The sequence below is a fragment of the Festucalex cinctus genome, chromosome 1 (assembly GCF_051991245.1).
Source record: "Festucalex cinctus isolate MCC-2025b chromosome 1, RoL_Fcin_1.0, whole genome shotgun sequence".
Classification (NCBI taxonomy): domain Eukaryota; kingdom Metazoa; phylum Chordata; class Actinopteri; order Syngnathiformes; family Syngnathidae; genus Festucalex; species Festucalex cinctus.
Window position 1 is genome coordinate 22,267,174 of NC_135411.1, and position 27,014 is coordinate 22,294,187.

The 27,014-nt window shown below is 40.0% G+C and overlaps 2 protein-coding genes across 2 annotated transcripts in view; both read left to right on the top strand.

The window, feature by feature from the left end:
• The window catches only part of LOC144020339 (ras-related protein Rab-8A-like), a 316,622-nt gene that overhangs the window by 53,163 nt on the left and 236,445 nt on the right, over positions 1-27,014 (top strand). The gene's annotated exons all lie outside the window — the stretch shown is intronic.
• On the top strand, positions 1,619-19,107 carry ranbp3b (RAN binding protein 3b). Its single transcript, XM_077523706.1, has 17 exons — positions 1,619-1,785; positions 8,240-8,295; positions 8,583-8,619; positions 8,697-8,774; positions 8,852-8,923; positions 9,701-9,766; positions 10,777-10,869; positions 10,961-11,070; positions 11,174-11,293; positions 13,364-13,473; positions 13,557-13,632; positions 13,729-13,819; positions 15,681-15,808; positions 15,887-16,007; positions 16,114-16,256; positions 17,564-17,756; positions 17,845-19,107. Exons 1-17 carry the CDS (start codon positions 1,764-1,766, stop codon positions 17,886-17,888), a joined length of 1,560 nt encoding a protein of 519 aa, XP_077379832.1. The 5' UTR covers positions 1,619-1,763; the 3' UTR covers positions 17,889-19,107.

Here is a 27,014-nt window from a genome sequence, read left to right on the forward strand (position 1 = left end):
TTATTATTATTACATTTATTATTATTGTGTTACTTCCTTATTTGTTTGTTGGCATTTGTCGTTTCTTTTTCTTTCTTAATTTTATTCGTATTTATTTTTATTCTATTTGTTCTTAACTGCGGTTTGTTTTTTTCTTTTTTAAATCAACCAATCAGCAGACAACAATTTCACAAAAGCAGCAAATAAAAGCAAAATCTCTACTGGTGTTTTTGTCATATACAGTATAGTAATTTTCATGATTTGCCTTTCATGATCATCACGTCAATGATCTGTGCGTGCCTGGTCCCACTTTGATCTCAACTGTGTGGCTGCTCAGGCTCCTTAGTGGCTGTTTGTCTTCACCGCCAAAGGCCTTGTCATGTTGCCATCCATCATGAGAGACAAGCGAGAGCGAGAGATCGCCATGACGACCAAAGCGCCGAAGAAAAAAAAAAAAAGGCCTGCAAGTTCACTTGAATTTGCAAAACATGAAAAAATACAGTTATCCATCCAACCATCCATTTTCTATTGTCCTCCTCACTAGGGTCAAGGTTGAGCTGGAGACGATCCCAGCTGACTTTGGGCAAGAGGTACGCCCTAGAATGGTCGTGAGTCAATGGGAGACCATATAAAGACACACAAACGTTCACATGGACAATTTTATGTCTTTGGTAGCAAACATGCACGTTGTTGAAACGTGGGATGAAGTCCTGCATTGCAAGCATTTGAACCCCAAACCTAAAAACTGTGAACCAGACGTGCTATTAGGCTACTGTACTACCACAACACAACTATGAATAGTCAAAATCGTTTAGAAGGATCACCATTTTATGTATTGACAAAAAAGTGGAGAACATTGCACAACACATTAGACTTTGTTGGAACCATGTGACAGGGCCCCCCCTAGTGGCTGAGAGAAATCCAATGAGACAACAATGTGAATGAAATGAATCAAAACAATCTGATTGGACGCTTTGGTTAATGCCATGCCACCAGTGGAACGTCATTGCCCAGTTCATCTGTAATTATTTAAAAAAAATATATTTCCTGTTAATATTACTACTACTAAAATATATCAATTAAAAAAACATATCTTTATTCTTGTATTTTAAATGATAAATCCTTAAAAACGACAATTAATATTTAAAAATTCATAAAAATGTTAAACTTTGTGGATTTGAAAACCAAGAATCCCAGTTACAGATAAAAAAAAATTAAATAAAAAAAATAAAAAAATAAACAAGTAATACCTGATTAAAATTAATAGACTTGTATTCAACATTTAAGACATAAAACATCAGTATTAAAATAAATATTTGTTCAAATAAATAATCACATTAGCAAAAAACAAATTGTAAACAAATAATGAAATAATTTAAATAAAATTCACTAAGAATACAAAAATTAAAAGAAGAAGAAAGAAAGAGAAAGTTGTGGTAATGACCAACGTGAAGCGTCTGAGTTCTATTAAAAAAAAATCTAGATATATATACTGTATATAGGATTGGCTAAGTGAAAATGTGAAATGTTATTTTGCCGAAATAACCACCTAACCAAGTGTCACATTGGACTTGTGACATTGTTTAATTTGTTTTGCTTTGGCACTCAGACGAAAGCTGACGAAGGGCGACGAGTGCAGACGCAGTCAGACGAAAGCAGAGGAGTGCAGATGCAGGCGGAACGCGGCAGCTCGTCGACGGCGGCCGAGTGAGCGCGCTTCCTCTCCCGGCCTGCGCCTGTCTTATCTGCGCGGTGGCTTGTGGGTGTGTGAGCGTCGAAGTAAAATGGCGGACTTGGCGAACGAAGGTGAGTCGCTTAGCAATGTGGAGCGGGGAGGGGGATTACCCAAAAACACTCACTGTCCCGTTCCGAGCGTCGCCTTTCGTGGAGTTTGCGCTTTGGACAAGGACGATAAGAGCTTGGCCGGCGGCTCGTTCGACGCCGGTTGGAGTCACACGAGTGCTTCCCGGCGTTTCCTAGGCTACACTGTTAGCAAACAAGCTAACGCGGCTAAAGGTTTGGGATATGGCTAATAGCTGGAAAGCTTCGCAACGCCCTCCAATGCTAACGTGCTAGCTAGCGGTCTGATCGTACAATGCTAGCACACGGCTATTTATAGCTAGTGTGTTATACTTGTAAGACACCCTAATACAGTTAACATTATCCTACACGTTCACCACCATAACTACTATTCCTCTATTTGGAACTAACGACTGCGTGTCAGGTCGGGTCGTAGTTTGTGAGTGGGAACTTTTAAGACAGATTTCGGCCCCCCCCCACCCTCATGTTGTGAGCGGCCGGCTGCGGGTTCGCTAGACTTGCATTTAGGCGCGTAAATTAGTCTTTTGCTTGTTATTTTGTCTTCGTGGCTAAATGCTCCTATTCGGGAGTGCTTGTCGTTACGTTTAGCTTGCGGTGTCAACAGTGTGGACAATGACGTTTGTGGAACCTTCACAACCGGAGCAACACTCGATTACTCGCCCCCTCCCAACCGCCACCGTACAACCGGATGGCACCGTCTACTTGCTGGACGGTGTCTGGAAGATGCTCGTGTTGGTTGATAAATCAAAATGCGATAACGTGCAAAGAGGTGGTGTTGTGTTACTTGATAACAACGCAGGTCACACACACAAATAGTCATGCTATGTCGTCATGTTTACGAGAATGTTTCTGCGCTACTAATAGCCACCAATTGGTGTGTTAATCTCGACACTATTTCAATGTTATCCTAGTTCTAATTGCATTTATTCACGTGACTGTCTTGTATTTCCCTTTATTGTATCTACCAGACACAGCATTGGGTACATCCAATGGCATACGATTTGAAAGCTGGATCTAAAAATTGAAAGTCGGTTATAGGCAACTAAATTGTGTGTACTGTCTTTTTGCAATGGTGTGCAAAGCATAAAATCAATCATGTTGCTGTAGTAAAATTAACTAAAAATCAAAAGTGGCTGACATGCCTGTGAACGCAGACCAATGCTACGGCTGATATAAAAATATTGCTTTAGCCCATCTTGGGACTAAGGAAGTATCTTGACACAAAGGGGGGGAGCTTCATAAACGTATCTAATAGACCAATTCATGCTGTCTATATCCCACTGAACACTGTAAGAGGTGTCCATAAAGTCTTAACAATTAAACAAATTTGTGGTAGTATAATGTATAACTAGTGGCTTTGTTGCATTTTTTATTTTTATTTTTAAACCTGTGGTGTGCACTTTAATTGCCTCTAAAATCCTTCACAATGAATAAATAAATAAATAAATGGATGGATAAATGGATCAAGGTGGCCCAATACCAAAACGGCTTAATGTAGGATCCTGTACCCGTGTCATATGTTGGTCTTTACGAATTTGTGTAGTTGCGTTTTTGTTTATGGAACTTATCCTCATGTGGACAAAATTGTTGGCAGAAAAAACAATGGGCACTGATTGAAATCACTTGTAACAACAAATACTATTTCTTGAAAATTAAACAAATTTTAAAAACCTAAAATACAAGCATATTTTGGGGATACGCAGTAAAGAAAGCCCATACTGGCAACAGCCATATCGCCATGATGCATCTTCTGTGAACACGAGGTCGCTTGCGTTATGACGTCACAAATATGCGATGCTACTATAGGAGAGGCGAGGGGTTGAGGAGTTGGGCACAACTTGAGTCACAACAACCCCAACTGATGGACCAATGTGGCATGTCTACTATTATCGGTGGATTTCTTTATTATCTGGTTTATGAGTATGATGTCGATAATTGCCGATAATTATCAGCCACCAATATTATCGTACATCCCTACTAGAAATAATTGCCCAGTTTCCCACACAATTTAAAATCAATGGGGTAGATGCCTCAGACTTCCCTAAGTCACACACCAACGCTGTTTGCGGTTACTGTTGTGACATAATAGGCCGTGTCCCAATACTCGCACCTACACCCTTGCGAACCTCAATTGTGCATTCCCGTTGATGGGTGTGAGTGTGTAGGGTGTCTCAGTTTCTCTGACATGCTTCTGAGAGCTGAGACAGACACACTTGCACCCATCGACAGGAATGCACGATTGAGGGGCACAAGGGTTGAAGTGCAAGTATCGGGGACGCTGCCTGTATGTCGCAAGCAGTAACTGCAAACAACGTAGGTGTGTGACCTACGGAAGTCGCGCGTGCTCCGCGGCATATACCCCATAGCAGAGCCGTGTTTACCTTTTTGATTCGGCCAGGAAACGGACTGGCTGGAGTGCTGCATCCTTGAAAACATGCAGTTCCAGAGCAATACAAGTAACCACAAACTGAAGTGTGAATTGTATTTACAGTACAGCCCAAAAGTTTGAACACACCTTCTCATGCAATGCATTTTCTTTTATTTTCATGACTATTTACAGTGTATGTTCTCACTGAAGGCATCAAAACAATGAATAAACAAGTGGAGTTATGTACTTAATAATTGAAAACATGTTTTTATATTCTAGTTTCTAGTTTAGTCACGCTTTGCTCTGCTTATTTTTTGCACACGCTTGGCATTCCCTTGATGAGCTTCAAGAGTAGTCTCCTGAAATGGTTTTCCAAAAGTATTGAAGGAGTTCGCAGAGGTGAGAATGCCAAGAGTGTGGAAAGCAATAATCAGAGCAAAGGGTGGCTATTTTGAAGAGTCTAAAACACATTTTCAGTTATTTCACGTTTTTTTTTTAAGTACATAACCCCACGTTCCTTCATAGTTTTTAAGCCTTCAGTGAGAATCTACAATGTAAATAGTCATGAAAATAAAGAAAATGCATTGCATTAGAAGTGTGTGTCCAAACTATTGGCCATACTGTATTTTAGTGTGGTGATTTGCAATGTTTGGCAGCACACAAGAGTGCAGCATGAAATATTAGAACCAGCTCTTAGTATGATGTAGTGCAGTTGTACACCACCGCAACCACAATAGTAAACATGTTGAGAACAGTAGATTCAGCACATGTACCCTATGGTATGCTCTAAATTTCCATTTTTAAGAACCCGGACCTCCATGTTTTGTTTGCATGTGACCATAGGAAGTAAAGAATTATCTTTGCTGCTTATACTTTCATTAATCCAATGACAAAAGTCAGATTTTAGTTTATCAAAACATGAAACAACAATGCTGGAATAAAATTCACAAGTACCTCCAGGCCTCCTGCTAGTGCTGTCACTGACTTTTGTAAAAATCGAGTCGCCTGTCAATTATTCCATCGATTGATTGACTAATAGCCCCCCCCCCCCTCATTTTTAAAAAAGTTTTTTCAATTTTTTTTCAATTTTTTTTTATTTATTTTTTTTTAAAATAAAGTCCACTAAGATTGGACCTGAGTTTAATTTAGTGGCTATGAATACTCATTGTTCCTTATCCTCTCTGCACACATATGCACATACTGTATTACGCAAACACCAACAAAATTAGCCTATGCTAATTGATTAACAATCTCGATTAGCATTAGTCCTGAATAAACTCGAATCACTTAATGTATTTTTCCTGAAAATCACTTCATAGTCCAACATAAGGAAAAATCCAATTTGATCACAATATTAATGCATTTAAATAGCGCTTCATCTTTATATGTTACCTAAGACTGACGTATTCGCTTGTCTCCTTCAAACATATTGATTTGTCGAAGCATACAGTGGCCATTGATGCAGCATACTAACGGTACCGCACACACAAATGTTTTTCAAATAACTTACGTTATGCTCTTAAGATCCCGTGCCGTCACCCTAGTTCCATTCCATCCCATTCAAATCCATAAATGTCCGAATTGAGTTCGTTTCTACCGCCAGCGTCCGTGCAAACTCCCTTCCGAAGTTCCGTCTGTTGTTCAGTTTAGTGCATTATGTCAATTTGACTTGGTTTTTGCACATTTGGTGGTGAAAAACTGGAGTATAATAGTCCTTACTTATGGCAAATACTGAATTTATCATGCCTGTACGCTACTTGGAGGAGTGAGAAAAATAAGTCGCCGTCAGTCTTTCTCCATTTAACAGTAAGTAGATACGCCTTCCTCTTGCTGCTGCACGTAGGGCCATCCGCCATCTTACGTGTGTCTGGCCGGCGGCAATAATTTCATTAAAGCTCTTATTTATTTAGCGATTTTGACGCGGATTGTTTTGTTACAAACATAAGACATGTGGCAATGTTAATTTTCTCCCTTTACACTCTAAAGAGACCACAAACAAACCCTAAGAAGCATCTTAGGTAATAGTGGTGAATTGGAGTCCGTCAGCAATAAGTGTCTATGCGGAACCGAAATATTTGTTCCGGGCCTCCCGGCAACATCCAGGTGCCGCAAATGTGTTTTTTAAAGTTATTAAAATAGCTTTGACGCATGCATTTTTGCGTTGACCACATTTTCTGGTTGATCCAACCGACTTGGTCGACTTTTATTCCCAGCCCTGCTTCCTGCAGATTCTTCAAATGCCTTTAAAAGGCAGTGAATCCAAAAATCTAAAAGCAAGGTCTTACCTGGCATTAGAATGGCTTCAATTAATCTCTCAAAACTCTTAAAAAAAAAAAAAAAAATAAATAGTATTTTATGATTGTGAATAGTCTCTAATCTCAAAGTAAATTAACATTCTTATCTATAATGTATATACTCTCAAGATAACATTATGCAATCACAATCGCAAAACAACTAAACTGTGATGTGCTTTAGCTGTGATCCTTATGGGTCATCAGGTAATTTATGTACTGTAGAAACTAGGGGTGGGTGATATTGCCTAAAAATTCTATCACGATATTTCGAAGAAATTTGCGGTGATGATATTTTGACGATATTGGTAATAATTACTGAACAATAGATTTGTGATTGACACTTCGGAATAATAGCACTTTTATTGCAGCAACAACATTTAAGACACTTTTTTTTCCCCACACATTTTAAATGTAAACAAAGTGCAAATATACCAACTCTAATGGAATAAAACGGAAATAAAAACAGACCAGGTAGTGTTCACCCTGCGAATTGTAACATAATTGCTTAAAGCACATTTACTTAGCAAATACAATGAAAGCACATACCTTCAGTATGTAAGTATGTAAGTAAGTGGCAAATTGCACGAGTCAAAAAAGTCCATTATTTTCTCCTGTCTGGTTGAGCCTCGTGAATGTGTTCCCTCTGCAAGTGGTTATTTTGCCGCAACCGGCGGCAACCCTATTCGAGCGTTATTTTGCCGTGAATGATTGCTTGTAGACATTACTTGCGGGTATGAAAAACACAAATGTTCATGTTTACGCCACTGTGTGACAGCAACGCACACGCCGTCTCGTTGAGAGCATGTTAGCTTAGAGGTTGGTTAGCATCACAAACTCACGTCAACTAGATGGCGAATTACCGGTCACGGTAAGATAAACACCGCGGATTGACGCGACCGCTTCAGTATTAACCAACCACTGTCTGTTTTTTTTTTTTTTTTTTTTTTTCTTCTTCTATAAGGACTGTGTCTAATCAAGAGTGCTCCAGTAATTAATGAACTTTTGTTCACCCCCAACAACACGAGCTGCTTCTATGTCATCCTCGTCTTTAGTCTCCGCATAGCCTACTCTTAATTTAACAGCAACAGTTTTCCTGCACAATTTGCAAATGATTGTTTTTTGTTGTGGTATCTTTTTTTTTTTTTTTTTTTAGCATTATGTCTGACCTCTTGCAGCAAAACAGCCTCCACACGACGAAGCTCACGCCCAGTTTGCCTAATGCTTAACAGAACTGGCTGCAACTCTTGCAGCCTCACACGCTCCTACCTTGTTTTTTATGCAGCAGCGAACATCGCGTGTACGTCCAAATTGGCACGAAGACATATGTTACGCATTACGTCATCACGTCAATTTTACGATATTTAAAATTTTTGGAACACCCCTAGTAGCAACTTTGGACATGTCACTTTGGGAACTTTCTGAATTTGGTCGTAAGTGTAACATCAAATGGAATCAAAAAGTCTTGAATTTGAATTTGAAAAATAGAAAACTGATTTCACCACCTTCATTCCGATATGTCAACTTTTATACCTCGATAGAAAGCCCTCATTGTTCATATATTTGCAGTTTTTAACGTTTAATGCAACAAGTGGGGGAAGAAAAAGCTGCTTCTGAACATTTCCAAATTGGATCCCAAAAGAACCTCTTTTACCCTGTAACAAATGCATTTGAGTCTATAAGTATGCATGTAATGAAAGTTGCCGTCGAGTGCTGCCCCGTGTTTATGCGTGTAATTTTGTCTGTTTGGATGATTGACCTTTCTTTTTTCTCCTGACAGACAAGCCTGCCATAGCGCCCCCTGTGTTTGTTTTCCAAAAAGACAAAACTCAGAAGGTGAGTGTTTCTCAATGTTGATGAAGCTGTTTTGCGAGCTAAAATAAGAACGCCTTTGAAGAAATCGCTTAGCACATTCCTCACAACTGGCTGAACTGTAAATAAGGCTCCACAAAAGGGCTTCTCAGGCACATATTTCAATTGTTGTCACGTTTGCCCCCTGATGTTCAGGGTTGTAAATTTTCATATGACAAATTAAAGGATATTTTTAACCCGGTGAGATGTTGTTTTGTTCTTCTTTTTTTTTTTATTTATTTTTTTTATTTTTTTTATTTTTTTTTACACAGAGATCAGCAGAGGGCTCAAGTGCAGAGGATGGAGAAGGTAGAATCTACCGTGTGACAAGGCCTACGGCTTTGCTAATGTTATTAAAGTCATTGTAATTGTATTTGAACTTTCAGATTCAGATAAAGACGACACAAGCTACTTCCCTGCAGTAAAGAGGGAGAGGACTTCATCATTCCCGCCGCTACAATCGGGTAACAACTTGGTTGCTGTTTTCTTCTAACGCACAGATTGATTTGTATGCTGAGGCTTTCTCACAACTCCCTTGCAGTTCCCAAGAACAATGTATTCATGCCCCCCAGTTTCTGCCAATCTCCTACTGGGAACTCTGACTCTGAGCCAGGTGAGCTTTCTGGATGACTTTTCTTTTTTTTTTTTTTCTTTTTTTTTTTTTTAAAAGGCCCTGATGAATGAGACCAGGAATAAGCTTTGTTAACCCTTATAACCTATTGAAGGAGATGCGGTTCATTTAGTATGATGGTTCAATAGTCATGAAAATTGAATTTTGGAACCCTTGCATTTTCTTTATATCCACTGTTTAATCATGACTGTTATACTTTATAACCACATTTCTTGATCCAAGTGAAAAATTATTTTGCCATGTTTTATTTTAGGATATTGAATTATAATGTATTGAATTGTAGTGTGTTTTACAAAAAGCAATTGATGCTGTTTGATCAAAACTGGCAGCTAAATTTGTAATTGTGGTTATCAAAATCATGATGTGAAATTGTTTGTTTTGAGGGGAGTTCCTGTCTCATATAAATTAGCCACTGTTCAACCTCGACTACTACTTTTGAGCCAGAGTTAAATAAATACATCAAACCAGAAAAAGACAACATGGGTTGTATTTTCGCTAATGGAGGCAGCACTTCAATCTATCGAATTACAATTGTGGCTGCTGTCTTGATCACTGCCACATTTAAAAACTCATGATAAGCCAGTAGAATAAAAAATGAAGGCGGTAGTATTTGCTTGAATTGAGGACAATCTGAGAAATGACTGAGTGTTGCCGTGGTAACAGGACAAAACAGCTCAGAGAAGTGAAAAAAAAAAAACAAGTAGGTAACTGATCTATGTTTAATGTTTTGTCCCTTCACCTGCTTTCGGGCGTCGCCAGAGGAGAAGCCAGTTGGGTTCCGATTAAAGCCACCGACTCTCATACACGGGCAGGCGCCCAGTTCAGGTTTGTGCTCCATGTCACCTTAGGCCACACTTCTGACAAGTATTACAACCCAAAATGGTACAAACCAATCCACGAATAGTAACCAGGCAGTGTTTATTTAGTCAACTGCAAATGGGTAAAGGAACAGTATTTGTAACTTTTGTAATATCTACCTAATATATTATGAGACAGGTAAATGGCAGCGCGACGTCCCTGATGTAATGGCCAATCAAAAATGTCATGTTGTATCACAAGCTTTGCCAACAAAAATAAATGTTTCCGACTATAAGTGACATTCAGCCGGCTGCCGCCAAACTTTACTAATGAAAATAATACATAATTTAATTTATGCTTGTGGTCAATGAATGCAACCAATGGTCTCGGAAATAGTTAGACTCTCTACTTTTAATTCTTTCCTGTTTCTTCTCTTTCTGTTAATATAGCCACAGCAGCACAGTCAATTGGTTTCTTCTTAACAATTAATTGTGCCATTCAGTAAAAAGAGAGATGGAGTACGGTGAATTTAGCGCCTCAAAATAGTTCCTGAGTATAACACTAGAGGTCATTTTTTTCCGTTATAATGAGTTTGTCGATTTGGGCATGGCAATTTTCCTCATAGGAAAAGGGAGGCGTTTATTTGTCTTAACATATGACTCAACTGTCAACTAATTGGGTCACAGTGACTACTGGAGTAAGGGCGATAATTTGAGGAAATACAGTAAACAGAAAATAAACGTCACATATTAAATAAATAAAAAATTAAGAGTACATGTAAATCAAAAACAGATGACAGTCTCCAACAATTCTTTGTTGACCAATTAGCTAACACCAGTGTTAAGCTTCATCCACCTATATACACACACCTAAGCGTACCACTAAACGGTATCCAAACTTTCAATTCCTCTCGGTGGAAATCAAGATTTGCAAATTAATTCAACGGAACAAAAAAAAATGTTATGAATGATTGCTGCAAACATTCTGTTGCATGGAGAAATCTCTTCGGAGAGAAAAAAGTGCATTTGGCCTTGCAGGCGTCCCAAGTCAGAAACCGAAAGAGCAACAACGCAGCGTTCTCCGCCCAGCAGTTCTTCAAGCGCCACCCTCCAAATCCCACACAGAATCTAGTATGTATTGTATAGATAACATTTTTCCACATGCTGCAATGTCATTTGTACCATGTTTGACACTTTGCGCGCACATTTTCTCTCTGTTTAGACTCCACATGTGGAACCAACGGGGTGAAGAAGTCATCAGACGGCCCTTCGGTCGCACAGTCCCTTTTCCTGAACAACACAGAGCACTCAGCCGCCCCAAACACGTCACTGGTACCTTTGCATACACATCCTAGGAATCATTTCTCATAGGTCCCAGTTAAGTTTTTTTGTTTGTTTGTTTGTTTGTTTTTGTTTGTTTTTCCGTTCGTTTCAGAAACACGAAAATGAGGAAGAGGGCCCAAGCCAGGTCAAAGATGAAGGAGGAAGTGAGAAGGAGGAAGGAGATGTAGCAAATTCTTTTGTATTTGGTCAGAATATCAAAGACAGAGCAAAGGTAGGTTCTGTGAGGTGCAACCACTTTTCTCAAAGTGGTGTGTACACATACAAATTTTCAACATAATAGACTTTTTATTTATTTATATGTGAGATGCCTCACAGTAGAAGGAAATACAGTAGTAGTCATGTGCCTGTTAACTGCTCTTATAGCGTGTGAATTACTCAAAATGACCAACCCAACACAGCTATCTAATGTGTGAGATGTCTGTCGTAGTACGATGACTGACACTGTGATGGCTGCATGGTGCCATAGGACATCCAGACTGCCAGAGGGAAAATAGTACAATAGCACAATAGTAGAAGAACTTAAAGAATATTTGCTAACTGATAGCTTATCTTGTATTTTCATTTTGGTTGCAAACTTTTTTCCTTGTCATTTTTGTGATTAATTTGAGCAATGAGCATTCAACACAGTCAGTTGCTCCTCTATTTGTGTCCAGCAACACACTCCTGATGATTGGCTGTCATAGATATTGAGCAGTAAGGATGTTCGATAACACTTTCCAGGCATGAAAATCTCTCACCTTTCAGTGAAATTTGCCATTTTAAAACCAAAAAAGGTCGCTTACGTGAATCGTGCAGATCCGTTGAGAAAATATTTATATTATAGGTGACCGGAGAGTCAGCGTATCAGTGAACTCCGGTTGGGATGGGTACTAGGTGATATGGCCTAAAAATTATATCACGATATTTCAAAGAAATTTGCGGTGATGATATTTAGGACGATATTGGTAATAATTACTGAACAATAGATTTGTGATTGACACTTCAGAATAATAGCACTTTTATTGCAGCAACAATATTTAAGCCACCATTTTTTTCCTAGAATTTAAATCTAAACAAAGTACAAATATACCAACTGTAATGGAATAAAATGGAAATAAAAATAGGCCAGATAGTGTTTACCCTGCGAATTGTAACATAACTGCTTAAAGCACATTTACTTAGCAAATACAATGAAAGCACATGCCTTCAGAAGTCGGTGGCAAATTGCATGAGTCAAAAAAGTCCACTATTTTCTCCTGTGTTGTTGGGGTGGGATCGCCAATGATACGGTTGCAGCCAGTTTGTGGCGTCATGCTTCATACATCGCAGGCAAGTGTATTGGTAAAAAATGTTTTCCCTCTGTGATTGTTTAGGCAGTGTTTATTTTTGCCGCAACCGGCGTCAACCCTCCTGGAGCGTTATTTTGCCGTGAATGGCTCTGATTGTTTAATTAGAGGAGCGAGAAAATGCCGCATTTCCTCGTAGACATTACTAGCGGGTATGAATAACACAAATGTGCACTTTTAGGGCGCCGTGCGATAGAAACCTGCACGCCTTCTCGTCGAGAGCATATTAGCTTAGCGGTCGATTAGCATCACAAACTCACGTGCATTAGATGGAGAACTACCGGTCAAGGTAAAATAAACACCGCGGATTGTTGATCTTGGCCAAACAATACGCGACCGCTTCAGTATTAACCAGCCACCGTCTGTTTTTTTGTTGTTGTTTTTTTCCTCCTCTCTTCCATAAGGAGTGCGTCTAATCAAGAGTGCTCCAGCAATTAATGAACTTTTGTTCACCCCCAACAACACGAACTGCTTATATTTTTCCGGCAACAGTTTTCCTGCACGATTTGCAAACGATTTTTTTAAGCAATATATCTGATCTCTTGTCTCTTGTAGCAAAACAGCCTCCACACGACGAAGCTCACTCCTACGACATGTTAAATTTTTATCACCTGAAAAAAGTACACCGGTAATATCTTAATATGGCAGACGATATTTTTTGGAACACCCCTAATGGGTACCGAAGATGGCACTGATTCACATTAAATCACACAGTGACACTGACCGTTATCTGAGCAGAACGGAGAGGGAAAGTGACTTGACACACCCAACACCACAGGATAATCACTCAGGATAATTAATCTTTCAGACATCCAACTATCAGACCTTTGCTGACTTTGGTCGTAAGGCATGATTATTAGACCTGTTTTTTTTTTCAGTATATGTGCCCTCCATTTTAGACTTGGATTTTTTTAGATGCTCAGAATGATGAGTGATTCCTCTTGTCTTATTTCCAGTTGGACCAGATTCAGAACAGTACAGAAGAAAAGTCACTAAAAGACAACTTTCCAGGAGACTGTCAATCAGAGGCAACAAATTACTTCTTGCAGTACATCTCTACCCCAAGGTAACATCACTATAACCTCTTGATTATGATTTATTATTGTTGCTGTTATTACATAAATTAATTAATTCGTTCTGTCTTTCCAGTTCAAATAATGCCACAAACAGTGCAGACAGTGGAGCGAAATTTGTTTTTGGGCAGAACATGTCTGAACGAGTTTTGGTGAGTGCGGACGACTTGTTTGCAGTCCGCAATGTTGGCCAATGTTGTAACTTGGAGAAATTCCATTTTTATATGTCTATTTTTTTCCCATCCCAGAGTCCTCCCAAGGGTGAGACCGCCAATGAAGATAGCAAAGAGGTTCCAGAGTCTTCAGAGCCTCTGTCACAGGAGGCCACCCCAGAGAAGGGTAACTGTCCCCCCCTTCATACGCGACAATTTATGTTCTCTTGGACTGCAAAAATACATCTCAGAAAAAGAAGGCGGTATTGTCCCTTGAGTGGAAGTTGAATTTACAGGCAGACCTTGGGGAACAAATTTACATCTGTCCTACAGCCAATCCCGAATTTCCACAACATGGGCCTGTAAACAGGTTTCCAGCCTGCTGCAATCCAGTACCCAAGCCAAACTCTCGCAGTGATTACACCAAAGAAGTTGGCTTGGATTATTTTGTGTGCGTGTGTCGGGGGAAACGGACCACCAAATGATTCAAACCAGCTAAAGCTAAGCACAGGTGTGACATAACGCTCCTTAAATTTCGCATCTGCTATCTCTTTTACACAGGTGAAAAGGGGACAACCTTAGGGCGTACTCACTCTAGGCCAGGCCGATTCAGCTGACGGGCTGCTTTTCAAAGCTTTTCATTTGGCCTGTCAAGCATCACCCAAATTCAAATTATTCACTCAAACCTGAAAAGTACCAGTTCATGCAGTAAGTCCGCCGCAATGACAGGGGGCACCAGTGAGCGGTGTAATCCTTTACCCTCTCTTCTTCAGCAGAGGACCCTCATCACTGACCTGAATAAATGACTAGATAGCACTGATCTGTATATATTACTGGATAGCTGCTAGCCCATACACGCCTGTGCAAGCCGTTAAAGCCGCAGGGCGGCCATCTTGTTCCTCCCACCTCACAAGCAGTATAAACTATACAACGTGTATGTATAGATTAGACATATACAGCTCGTAGGCTCTTAGTATAGAGGGTTGTTCGGCGAGGTGCTCATTAATTTTTTTAACAAGAAGACGGCATGTGCTGCTTTGAAGGCCCCCTTTTTCTTGTATTGCTCAGTTCCTTAGACCCCAATATTAGATTTGGCAGAGACATCTTTTGTTGAATTACAGGTATAATTATTTAAAAAAAAAAAAAAAAGTTTGCTCCTGTAAACATCATAAATACATGTATTTTAGGCAAGTTGTAAAATGTCTGAAGTCCTCTTGTGTATGTTCCGGCCCCTCTGTGCGCAAAAGAGGTGGGGCGTGCAGTGCAGACTGCATAGCATTCCCAGCCAGCACAACAGAGCAAAGATCACACCACAAGTTTGGACAACTGTATATAAATATATATGAAATGGTCTAATTGCATGTCCCATTTCAAAATATATCAATATAAATTTTATATCTATCTCCCAGCCCTACCATGGACTCTGATGTCCCTTATCAATTTTATCAGATCATCATCCAGTCTTAAACACAGGCTAATTTGTTGAACGACTTGTTGATGTGTCTGCTGAGCACAGTGAATATCCTATTGCAAAGAGCATTATGCAGATGCTGGATGACGGATTTATGTATAAAATGTATTTTTTGAATGCCTTAATTGATCACCTCAATGATCTTAACCTGAGTTTACAAGGGAGAAATACTGCAGTAGCAGATATAACTAACTGCATTTGAAAAGAAATGAGTTACATTTGTCATTCAATATCAACAAGGGAATGCTTCACTTTCCTACGCTTCGAGACCTTATCAAGTCATCACCTAGTCCCATATTCAAACAGATTCCTTTACCCTGGCAGTTGCTTCATATTATAAAGACCCCATTCACATGTGCAATAGATATTTCTACAAAAGCCCAAGACAACTTGTAGGCAATGGTTGATAAAAAGACATCTTTTACAGGCAGGATACATGAAAAAAAAAAAAAGGACACTCCCGGCCAGCTCTTATTTGTGCTTTAAACTCAAGAGTGACCTTTAAGTGTTTTGTAGTGGCTTTTCAAGCTCTTAACATCAATAGTCAGCTCAACACGACAGTGTGCACTCTTCTCAGCATTGAACAGCGTGTCAGAGTCTTTGGAGGAGTCTGCCGCAGCCTACACCAAAGCTACAGCCAAGAAGTGCATCTTAGAGAAAGTGGATGTGAAAACCGGGGAAGAATCAGAAAGCAATGTTTTACAGGTACCATAGAGGCTTCATTTGACATATTTGCACCTGCACGAGATGCTCAACTCTCGTTTGCTTTGTTTCGCATTTCAGATGCAGTGCAAGTTGTATGTCTTTGAGAAGACGGCACAGTCATGGATAGAGCGAGGACGGGGTCTACTGAGGCTCAATGACATGGCGTCTACGGACGACGGCACGTTACAGTCGCGTCTAGGTAAAACGCATGCTAAATGAGTGTACAATGAATGGCCCGTCATTGTTAGAGGACACGGTTGATGATGTGTGATCACCAAACATCCTCTTGTTTTGACTCCGACCAGTGATGAGGACCCAGGGCAGCCTCCGGTTGATCCTCAACACGAAGCTATGGCCCCAGATGCAGGTGGACAAGGCAAGCGACAAGAGCGTACGGGTCACTGCCACAGACACAGAGGACCAGGGGGTCAAGGTCTTCCTAATATTGGTAGGTTTTACCAAACTAGTTCAGCTGAACCCACTTGCTTGTTAGTGGTTAGAAATGTCATGTGAAACAGAACACACGCATTCACATGCTACCTTTGGGTCATGTGGGCCATTCCCACCCAAAAAAATATCAGACAAATTTAAGATGTCCATGAACTGTTTCCACTGGGCTAATTCATACGCAAAGAACACCAGTTGGGCTAATTTGCTTCCAGATGGTCATCCTTTGGGCAGCCTATGAACATTTTGGTCACCTTAAGTTCATTCTTTTTAAGCATTTTTGGCAATGTTAAACAAGTATTGGTTTAATGACAGCTTGTAGCTTGAAAAACGTGTAAATCGAGTCACTTGTGTCTCAAGGCAGCACTGTGTTTACTGTATGTTCTGATTAGCATACAAATTTGTTTAATGTCATCGCCATAGGAACAGATCCATCGTCAACTGAGGTTCCTGTTTATAAAAAGCTTTTAATTTGGACAACTAGGGGTGGTTGGTTTATGATGGAGTTCTTTAAGCAGCATATTAACTCAAAAAGTTCAGTTCCTTGAGTGATGTGGTGGGCTTGTACTCAAGAAGATGTGTTAACTAGTTTGATTGTGTGTCGTTTGTAACCATGCAATAGTATATGGTGAGACTGACAAACCTGGACCGGCAAGCGGATGGTGCTACTCTCTCCCCAAGTGAAGCATCACAGTAAAATGTTTCTCGTGCCTTGTTACTGAAATGATAGATGTGTAAATGGGCAAAAAAGGTGGTCCTGACATATTGTACATTTCAAGGTTATGAATGGCACACTATGCAACAAAATGTCATCACGCAGCACAAGAAAACAAACTCACTGTCTGACTTGTGGGTTTACATTTGATTATTTTATATATATTTATGGCCTACAATTGTTTTTAATGAAAATATTACCTGTAATTTTGCTTTTACTACTGCGTTAGCATTGGTATGGAAGACTCCTGTAGAAGGTGACAAGATGCAATTTGAGGCGGGGTTATTGTTTAGTTTACGGCAATTCCGTTCCTAAGATCACCGATGCTGCCCTTTTTATTTTGTTTTTGTCTGATCACAATCGTAGTCATAATTACAGTAAATATTTGTATGAGAAACACGTCTAGCTCATAATGTATAAAGGTCAATACTGGCATAAGCAAAAACCCCAAACTGGCTTTTTGATGTCCACCAGATGGTGCTACTCCCCGCAACCAAAGCATGCACCAAAGTTTCCCACCTTATGTTGTTTCCCACATGAACGCCTAAATGATCAACTTGAAAGTATTGCTCTCCTCCTGTTGTGTTCTTCAGGGTACTTCCAAGGATGTAGGTCAACTGGCGGCGGCGTTGCATCACCGGATTTTGGCCCTAAAGAGCCGGGCTGAGCAGGAGCCCGAAGCCCCCGTGACGACTATCCCCGAGGCCGAAGTGCCGCAGTCCAACGAGGATGACAGCGACGAAGAAGGCGGCGCCGCCTCTGCTTCGGCCTCCGCTCCTGCGACGAGTCAGTAACTCTATCTTTGTCCGAGACCGTTTTATATCTCCCCCAAATATCCCCTCTTTAAACATGTATCCATTTTGTCCACCTGCAGCTAATGCAGAGGGAGGAGAGAACCAGGCCGCGGGAAGCACATAGCGCCATCGCCTTGAGACGGCCTGCAGAGATGCCACTTTGGAGGCTTTTTTTTTCTTTTCTGCCGGCATCTCCACGGACACCCACTTTGACCAACACATGGTCCTTCCAGACCAGTAACTTTTGGATATTAGAAGTCTAGCTCCAGGAAATAACCTCCTGTCCCAACAATCCCCCCCAGTGCCGGAGTGTCTCCCACCCCACCAGCCAATCTGCGTCATCAATGGAGTCCTTTCCTACTGATCCTAATGTTGTGTCGGAGTTTCTCCTCTACGTTTCCCCCCGTCCCCTGTTCTCTCCCCCCACTAGCAAAAATAAAGACTTCAAAGCTTTGGTTTGGGACTTTTCTGCTCATCATATTGATGAGTGTAAAAGATGTTTTTCCTCTACATTTTAAAGTATGGCACATGTTAAGACTGCAGTTTCTACTTTGGGACCTTTCTACTTCACTGTACAGCCGCCCCCGAACTCCCGCCATCTCCAGATGCCGCACCATCCTGAGGGGCAACCACCGCGCCCCACATGCCGCAACGTGTTCGACCGGTCTATCCTTTCAGCTCTTCTCCATCATGCCCTTTGCCAACTCCCCTCCTAAAGCCCCCCAAACTGGATCAGTGCGTTTGATTTTGGCAACTGTAATTTATTTTTTTGGGGGGGCGGGGGGGTCATCATCTTAAGGCATCTCAAGGCATCTCAACATTTGTGCTATTTGTAACGGCTAGCCAGAGTCCACTTGTCATTACTAGCAGTTTACTTTGATTTCCTATCGATCTATATTCTAGTGAATAAAGGACTGAAAACATGCAGCTTTCTGTTCATGTGACGACTTTGAAGGGCAGACGAATTCTCCTATTGACAGGTTTTTTTGTTTTTTTGTTTTTTTTGTTTTTTCACAAATTCAACTGTCAATTATCCTGCATGTAATCGTTTGTATTTCTTTAAAACATCCCAGGGCTTTATTGTGTTTATATTTTTATTTACATTTTGGAAAACATGTTTGTATGAAATTGTGTGTGTGTGGAATCATTGGCATGAGAACTGAAACCCCCCCCCCCCCTTTCTTTTTTCTTTTTTTTTTTTTTTTCCCCCATCAAGTGTCATGTACATTTTTGAATATATCAGTTAATGGCGCACCATTTTTTTTTCTCATCACTAACTCCTGGTCCCTTGTTCTTCCTCACCCTCCTTTACAAAATAAACCTCTGCCATAAATACTTTCCAACTGTGATTTCATTAATGTGTATACACGTCGACAAAATTGTTGGTTCGCCCTATTATAATGATAGAAACATTTACAGTGATCACAGACATCACTCAACTAACAAAACTCAGCTGCTTATTTTGGAATTGTTCAGAATTATTTAAACATACACACACACACAAAAAAACAGGCCCGGAGAAAAATGATGGTACCCATCGCTTAATACTTTGTTGCATGACTTTTTGAGGCGATCACTGCAATCAAACTATTTTTGTAACCGTCAATGAGACTTGTGCACCTGCCAACAGGTAATTCAGTCTGCTCCTTGTGTCTTCTCCAGATGACATATTTCAGCTCCTTCCACAAATGTTCAATGGGATTCAGGTGTGTGCTCACCATTTAAGAACAATCTCAATTCTCTTCGCCATTCCTGGGTGTTTTTAAAGTTGTGTGTTTTGGGTCATCATCCTGTTGGGAGACCCATGACCCTCGAGTCTCACAGTTTGGCAAGCTGTTTTGAGCTGATTTTATAGCCTTTACCTTTAACATGATTGTCTGTAATTTTCTTTCTAATCTCCTCAGACAACTCACTTCACTTACTGTCGTCCATGTTCAGCAGTGCCATCATGTCACCTCCAATCACAGTGAGTCTTTGTCACCCTGTAAGTTGGCAGACTGGTCATGCGTTTGAAGATACCTGTGATGCCTTTTAAAGCACACACCTGAGTTAAACATCTCTGGTCAAATTATTTTCCATCTTTTATAGAGGTAACATAATTTTTATCCAGGCCTGATTATTATTATTATTATGATTATTATTATTATTAATTTATTATTGTTGTTGTTGTTATTTTAAAATTATAATTCTGTTGCATGGATTTTCAAAATTAGTGGCCATTGTGGTGTTGTCTTTCATAAACAGAGGACTAACAATTTTGTCCACATGTGTAAATTAATAGTCTACCTGTTGATGAATGACACAAGTAAAAACTGGGTGCTCTCTTCAGATTTTGTAGATTTCTGACTTAAAATTACCTATTGTGCAACTGTGTCCAAATTTGGAGCCTATGTGCCAACCAGCGGCTGCTAAAACGTCTTTGCATGCCAACATACTTGAGTTTCACAAGTTTGCAAAGTGCCAAAAAGTGAGATTTCTCCTTTGGTTTTAGATATTTTCACGTCACATCAACATCACCATTTTTATTTATTTATTTATTTATTTATTTATTTATGAGTCGTAACAGAACGTCTCGTCACCATGGCAACCGTTGGCCCTGCAGACTTGAGATATGGCTAGATTTAAGTCAAAATGGACACCATATCACCGCACCAAAGAAAGGTTACATTTTTAAAAGATGGCTTGACTATAATTAAAAGTAATGAATTAAAAAAAAAAAAACATGCGATAGGGATATTTAATTATTGTTAAAATATTACTGAAATAAAACAGATGAATTCTTATTTAATGAAGTATCCCGAATGCACCACTGGGCAGGTGAGTTGCATGAAATTCACTATTTAAGAACGTTCCAGCATTTCCCACCAGATGGAAGTCATTGCAACATAAAAGCCTTTTTGCATGTGCAGCTCCTGAATGTTCCGTAAAAAAAAAAAAAAAAAAAACTTTGGACAAGTTTCAAGCATGCGCCATCATGTCACACTGACAAGCGCCTAATATGGGAGGGCGGGTGGTGAATGTCTGAACCTGTCGCACTGTTTGAATTGAGTACAAATTGCAACCAATTACCAACAGGTCCACTTTTCCTCTGGTGTGCAGTCAGCTGTGGCATGTTTTGACTCAGTAGTGAAGCAGCGTCACCTGAGAAAAGCCGGAAAGTTCCTCTGAAGAAGTCTGATTTAAGAAAGAAAAAAAAAAAAAAAAAGGAGGTTTTTAAAAGTTACAAGGAGGATTTATGGGACCACTGTAAGGGGGAGTTGGAATTTGTGCACAAGTCAGTCACACACTCCCGAGCAGGCTCGGATTTTAACAGCAGGTGCTGCGTCAAAGCTCAAGTAAAATAAAATGATGAAAACGAGAACTCGATCGCCCCCATAAAGACTAACTGATGGTTCCGCGCTGAGTCATTCGCTTCCTTAAAAGGAGCAAATAAAAGTCCTTCCCGATCCGTCTGTCTGGAGAAGAAGCTCCAGGAAAGTCGACTTCACAACATTCCCGGATCGTTTGAACCAAATACAATTTCACTGGCGAATAGGCTAATTAATACGATGTCACCAATTAGTTTAGTTACGCGTCATTCGCTTGACTGATCTTCCTAGTCCACAGTTACATTAAGTCAAGAACCTGACAATTTTTTTTTTTAAATGATGTAAGCGTAAACTAGCTGAGGTCAAATGTCAGATTACAGAAGTGTTTTCGGCTTTTTGTTTGAAATTATGTTAAAGTGTTTTCAAATCACAATTTGGGGTATAGTTACATTTTTAGCTATTAATGTGGGTAGTGAAAACTAATTTTACAGGAGTGTCAACTGCTCATAATCATGTGGTTTTCTGTATCCCGCTGAAGTCGTTTAAAACTTGTTTATTCTCCTCATTTCACCAGGGGGCGCCACCGAGTGACAAACAAGGTCCATGTCTATGCCACATTGATTTAAGGCCTCTTACTTGCCAAACAAAAAAAGAAAAACAAATCCCAGTTTGACTTGTGGGGAGGTTTACATGTTAATCATATGTTGTTGTTGTTGTTGTTTTTATAATGATGACAATCATGTGGAAATGTTGTGTGTGTGGGGGTGCGTGTGTGTGCGTGTCTTGTGAAGGAGCATACCTCACAATTGTGCCTTGTCAATGTCCCTTCATACACATTGTTAGCGACAGCCTGGAACAAATTATCATCAAAACCAACATTGGTTGTTTTCGAGATCTTTTGGAGGCACAATGGAGCACAAAACCAGACGGAAAACAGAAACGGACATGAAGCGGAACGATACAAGTCGACTGCAAGACCCACAAATTTAAAATGTCTACACAGTTGCCTGTGCTTTGCTGGAAGCACCTCAAAGATGGTAGGACATCAAAACCAGAACACAGACCTCCTCTGTGCCTCAAACGCACACACGCAACGCTCTCGCAGAATGGACGCCATTCTTTTCAAGTTAAGCAACATCATGACGACGCTTCCTGTGGCTTCGACTTCTTATTCCAGCAGCTAAACTGATTGTTGTCACTGCGTCTTCTGCCACTGATTGTCATTGATTTGAAAAGCTAGCCAGACTGAGATGCTAGCGGATTAGCTTCAAGTAGCGCTTAAAGTTTGTCAGTGACAGTCGCTATCTTTCTGTGTTGACTTTTTATGCCTGAGTGCTGAATGCCAAATCAGGAAACTGTTTTGAACCTCCCAACTTAATTCAAACCTTCAAGGACAACAAACTACTGATTTTGAATGGTAACCATTCTAAAATGACTAAAATAGTTGACTTCTTGTGCATTTTCAGGCATGAGTTCTTGAAGTTTTTTGGTGGGTCTCTTCATGACTTTCTATATCAATCTGCCTTGAGGTGCTGAATTTTGAAAAGAGTCCTGGGGATGCTATACCAAATGTACATTATTACCAAAATGGTAGCCATCTGGGTGTTTGCAGGTATGGGTACATGAGTCTTTTGTTTGTTTGTTTGTTTGTTTGTTTTGTGGGTCTACTCTTAGTAGTTTGCGGATGTCAATATCAATTCCAGGGGATGATACCTAATGTATTCCCCCCAAAATGAACCATAGTGGCCTCTTCAAACCAAAATGGGTTCTTGTGCATTTTTGGACTTCTTGAATTTTTTTGTGTGCATCTTCTTAACATCAACACACAGACCAAATCTGATGTTGCGCAATAAAACTGGCTTAATTTTCAGGAATATTCTAATAATGCTACCAAGCGGAAATTTCCACCAAAATGAACCGACTGTAAAATGGCCGCTTCAAACCAAAATGGCAGACTTTTGATGCATTTATTGACATGAATCCTTGTGAGTTTTTTTTTGTGGGTCTACTTAACACATTCACTGCCAGCCCAGCAAAAATGCATCATTCGACGTCTTTTGCCGTCAATGGCAGTGAATGAGTTAAGATAGACACACCTACCAAATTTCATGTTGCTCAGTGAAAATGACATTTTTTTCCCCCACTGGACTTTAACAGCTACAACTTTCCCTCATTTCCTGTCATGAGCAGCGCTTATTGTTGTTTTTAAGGCCTGGTCGTTGATAAGAGTTAAGTGGTAAGAGTGTACTGCGATTACATCTGGGGAGTCGCTGTGTAAAATGTCTCCCGCGAGTGATGCGTCTGCGTGCTGACGCCTTCTCCCTAAAAGCTTGGGCTATAAATCCAACACATGTAATTACACAGCAAGGCTGTAAAGCAGTCACTTCATTATTATTAGTATGTATTATTATTAATATTACAACACTCGCGCTGAGGAGGAACACCTGCTGTGGTTCTGACTCTTGGGGTCTTTCCAAGTCACCATGGGATTGTTGTCATCGTAGCCCCCACAATAGTGGTGTGTACGTGTATGTGTGTGTAAGTCTGCTGTGTTTATTGCACATCCTGCCAATGCAGTTAATAAGAAATGTCTTGTTTACGCTGACTTCATCGTGTCCTGTGGTGAGTAGGCTTTCCTCTTGGAATCTATGGCGACAAATAAAACGTTAAAAATGTGTATATGAAAGTGTCTCGGTGTTCAGTACAAGAAATTTCTGAAAAATGGTGCCTCAAAAGTAAATTCATCCAAAACACCAGCAGCTCAATGAGCGTCTAAAGAATCCAAATATTTTCTTGAAAATATATATTTTTTCTTTAAAACGTGATTTTTTTTCTAGTTAATGTATGATAGCGTAAATATAGGACTGTTTTATTTTTTGTTTGTTATTTTAATGTCAGTACTATACTGGGAGGAAATATAGACCTTTTTTTCCCCAGAAAAAAAAAATCTTGAAAATACATTTTTTCTTAAAAAAAAATACGTTTTTCTTGCAAATATGAATACAGTAGTAGTATATGTTTTTTCATGGTAATATACATATTTTTTTAATTAATTATTATTTTTTTAACTGAAAATAAATAACAGTTTTCTCAAAACTATGACATTTTTCATGAAAATATCCAAGTTTCTGCTTGGAAAATAGACAACCCAAAAATCAAATTTTTTTTCCCCCCGTCCTACCACAAAACTAACCATCGAACCGCGGCCTAGGATGCCCTGGTTCCAAGTGCACGTATGGACATGCTTGTTTGTGTCTGTCATGACTGGGTCATACCAGGGTTATGTTTGGGTCATGCAAGGGTTATGCTTACTGTCGTGACTAGGGTCATGCAAGGGTTATTTTGGGTCATGACCGTGAGGTTAAGTGTCTGTTCTGAACTGATGTAATCAGCATCTAGTTTCAACTGGTAATACGCTATGTGATGTCTGAAGCTATGTGATGTCAGGAATCTTTAATCTCTTTATCTAGTCAAGAGCCAATCAGATAATTCCATGTCAGTCCTGTTACCCACATGTCTAGCCACAACCAATCAGATCGATTCACTGTCGAAATGAGCTGTCTGAGAAATGTGGGTTTTTTTTTGTCGGATTATTACCTCTGTTCCTCTTTGCAACTCCACGGCCCAAGTTAGCTTAGCGTCTCATGATTCTTGATACGTTTCGTTGTTTTTCATCTAGTCAAGTTTGTTCTACACCTTTCGATGTTATGTGAATAAAGAGTTAAAATCTTATTGGTGTCTGCGTGTTTGGGATCCAAGCCCAAAACATAACAGTGTCCTTGCACCACTGCCAACGACTGCACCTCAACGCTGCCATCCTTCAAACTCCTGAAGTTTGCAGATGACACCACAATCATCAGCCTCATCACCGACGGTGATGAGGCTGCATGTGGACAGGAAGTGGAGCAGCTGGTGCTCTGGTGTGACCAACACAACTTGGCACTCAACACTGTAGAGATGATCGCGGACTTCAGGAAGCGCCGTCCGTCACAGCTGCCCCTCATACTGTCCAGCTGCCCTGTGTCAACTGTCAAGACCTTCAAGTTCCTGGCAATTACAATCTCTCAGGACTTGTTGTGGGAGACTAGCACCATCTCCGTCCTGAAAAGGCCCAGCAGAGGATGTACTGGTTTGGTGTTGCCACAAAAAAGGAAAAAGTCTTTCGGCGATAGACAGGCAGGACTCCTGAGAAAAACAAAACAAAAACATCAGTTCATTCTTTGTTATGGAGCAAAATTTCTTTGATATGAGAACACCAATTTTTTTTATTTTTTTTTTAATTTTTTTTTTTTACTCTTGTTTGGCTCCAAAGCGCTGGTGTTGTTTTCACATTGACGGCAGTGGTCGTCGGCGAGCGGAAATAACTGTTTATCTCCGCAGCAAAAGAAAGTCACAGCTGTTATAAACATTGTAATGCTTTTTTTTTTTTTCCGGGGGGGGTGCGCTGCCTGAGACCCACACACAGTCTGGAAATGACATCAAAAAATGCAGTTGATACGTCTTTGTCGCTCTTCTTCCTGTAAATAGAAGGAGGGTACATTCTTGACATAGTTGATTTTATTACAAGTGGGGAGGTGTGATGACAGGGAAGAGGCGTGGCGGACTCCATGTTGGATGTGACAACATGAGTGGCTCGAAGTGGCAGTGACGTCAGTTTCTCGCTGCCTTTTCTTCACTCACATGGAACCATCCATCATTTGGGTCGTGGGTTAGTCAAACAGTTCAAGGACAATGTTCCATCAACGTGCAATTGCAACGAATTTAGGGATTTCATCATCTATGTTCTCTAATATCAAAGGGTTCTGAAATTAGAAAAAAGAGTAACATTGAATGTCTGTGACCTTTGATCCCTCAGGCGGCATTGCATTAAAACCGACATCAATGGGATATCACCACATAGGCTCAGGAACACTTCTGAAAACTGCTAGTAAATGCATTTCGGTGCCACTAAAAAGTCTGCAATGCAAAGCAAAAGCCATTTATCAACAAAACCCACAAACGCCACCGGGCCCGAGCTCAACAGAGATGGACTGATGCAAAGTGGAAAAGTGTTCTGTGGTCTGATGAGTCCACATTTCAAATTATTTTTCGTTCTTTCCTCCAGGCCAAAGAGGAGAAAAAAAACCCATCCAGACTGCTCTAGACAAAAAGTTCAAAAGCACATTCTGCACTTTACAACAGCGTGGCTTCGTAGGAAAAGAGTCCGGGTACTAGACTGGCCTGCCTGCAGTCCATACCCGTCTCCCATCGAAAATGTGTGAACTGCACATTATGAAGCATAAAATACGAGAGCAGAGATGCTGGACTGTTGACTAGCTGTACATTAAGCAAGAATGGGAGAATTCCACCTACAAAGCTTCAACAATTCGTGTCTTCAGTTCATAAACGTTTATTGAATGTTGTAAAAAAAAAAAAAAAGGTGCTCTTGCTAAAATCAATCAAGTTTACCAGTTTGAATATTAAATATCTTTATAGTGTATTCAATTCAATATAGGTTGAACATGATTTACAAATCATTGTATTCTGTTTGTATTCATTTTGAACACAACATCCCAACTTTGTTGGAATTGCATTTGTACAACCTTTGGAGATTAGAACAAAAAACAAACAAAAAAATGTTTTCCTGTTTAATAAAAAAAAAAAAAAATTGTATTGAAAATGCACCCCAAAAAAATAAATAAATAAAATAAAAAATACTGTATAGGCATAAAACCTCTACTTTAAAAAATGCAGAGTGGAGTAATTGCATTTTGCACAAACTCCAACTTTTTTCTTGAAAATAATTGCAAATTATTGGCTGGCAACTAGTTCAGGGTGTACCCCGCCTACTACCCGAAGACAGATAGGCTCCAGCACCCCCGTGAGCCTTGTGAGGAGCAAGTGGTTAAGAAAATGGATGGATGGATAATTGCAACTTTTCAAGGAAATTTGAAAATAAATGA

Coding starts and splice junctions, on each gene's coding strand:
- ranbp3b (XM_077523706.1), top strand. CDS start 1,764: ATGGCGGACTTGGCGAACGAAG. Junction 10,870..10,960: donor CAAATCCCACACAGAATCTA/GTATGTATTGTA, acceptor CTCTCTGTTTAG/ACTCCACATGTGGAACCAAC. Junction 15,809..15,886: donor CAGAAAGCAATGTTTTACAG/GTACCATAGAGG, acceptor TTCGCATTTCAG/ATGCAGTGCAAGTTGTATGT.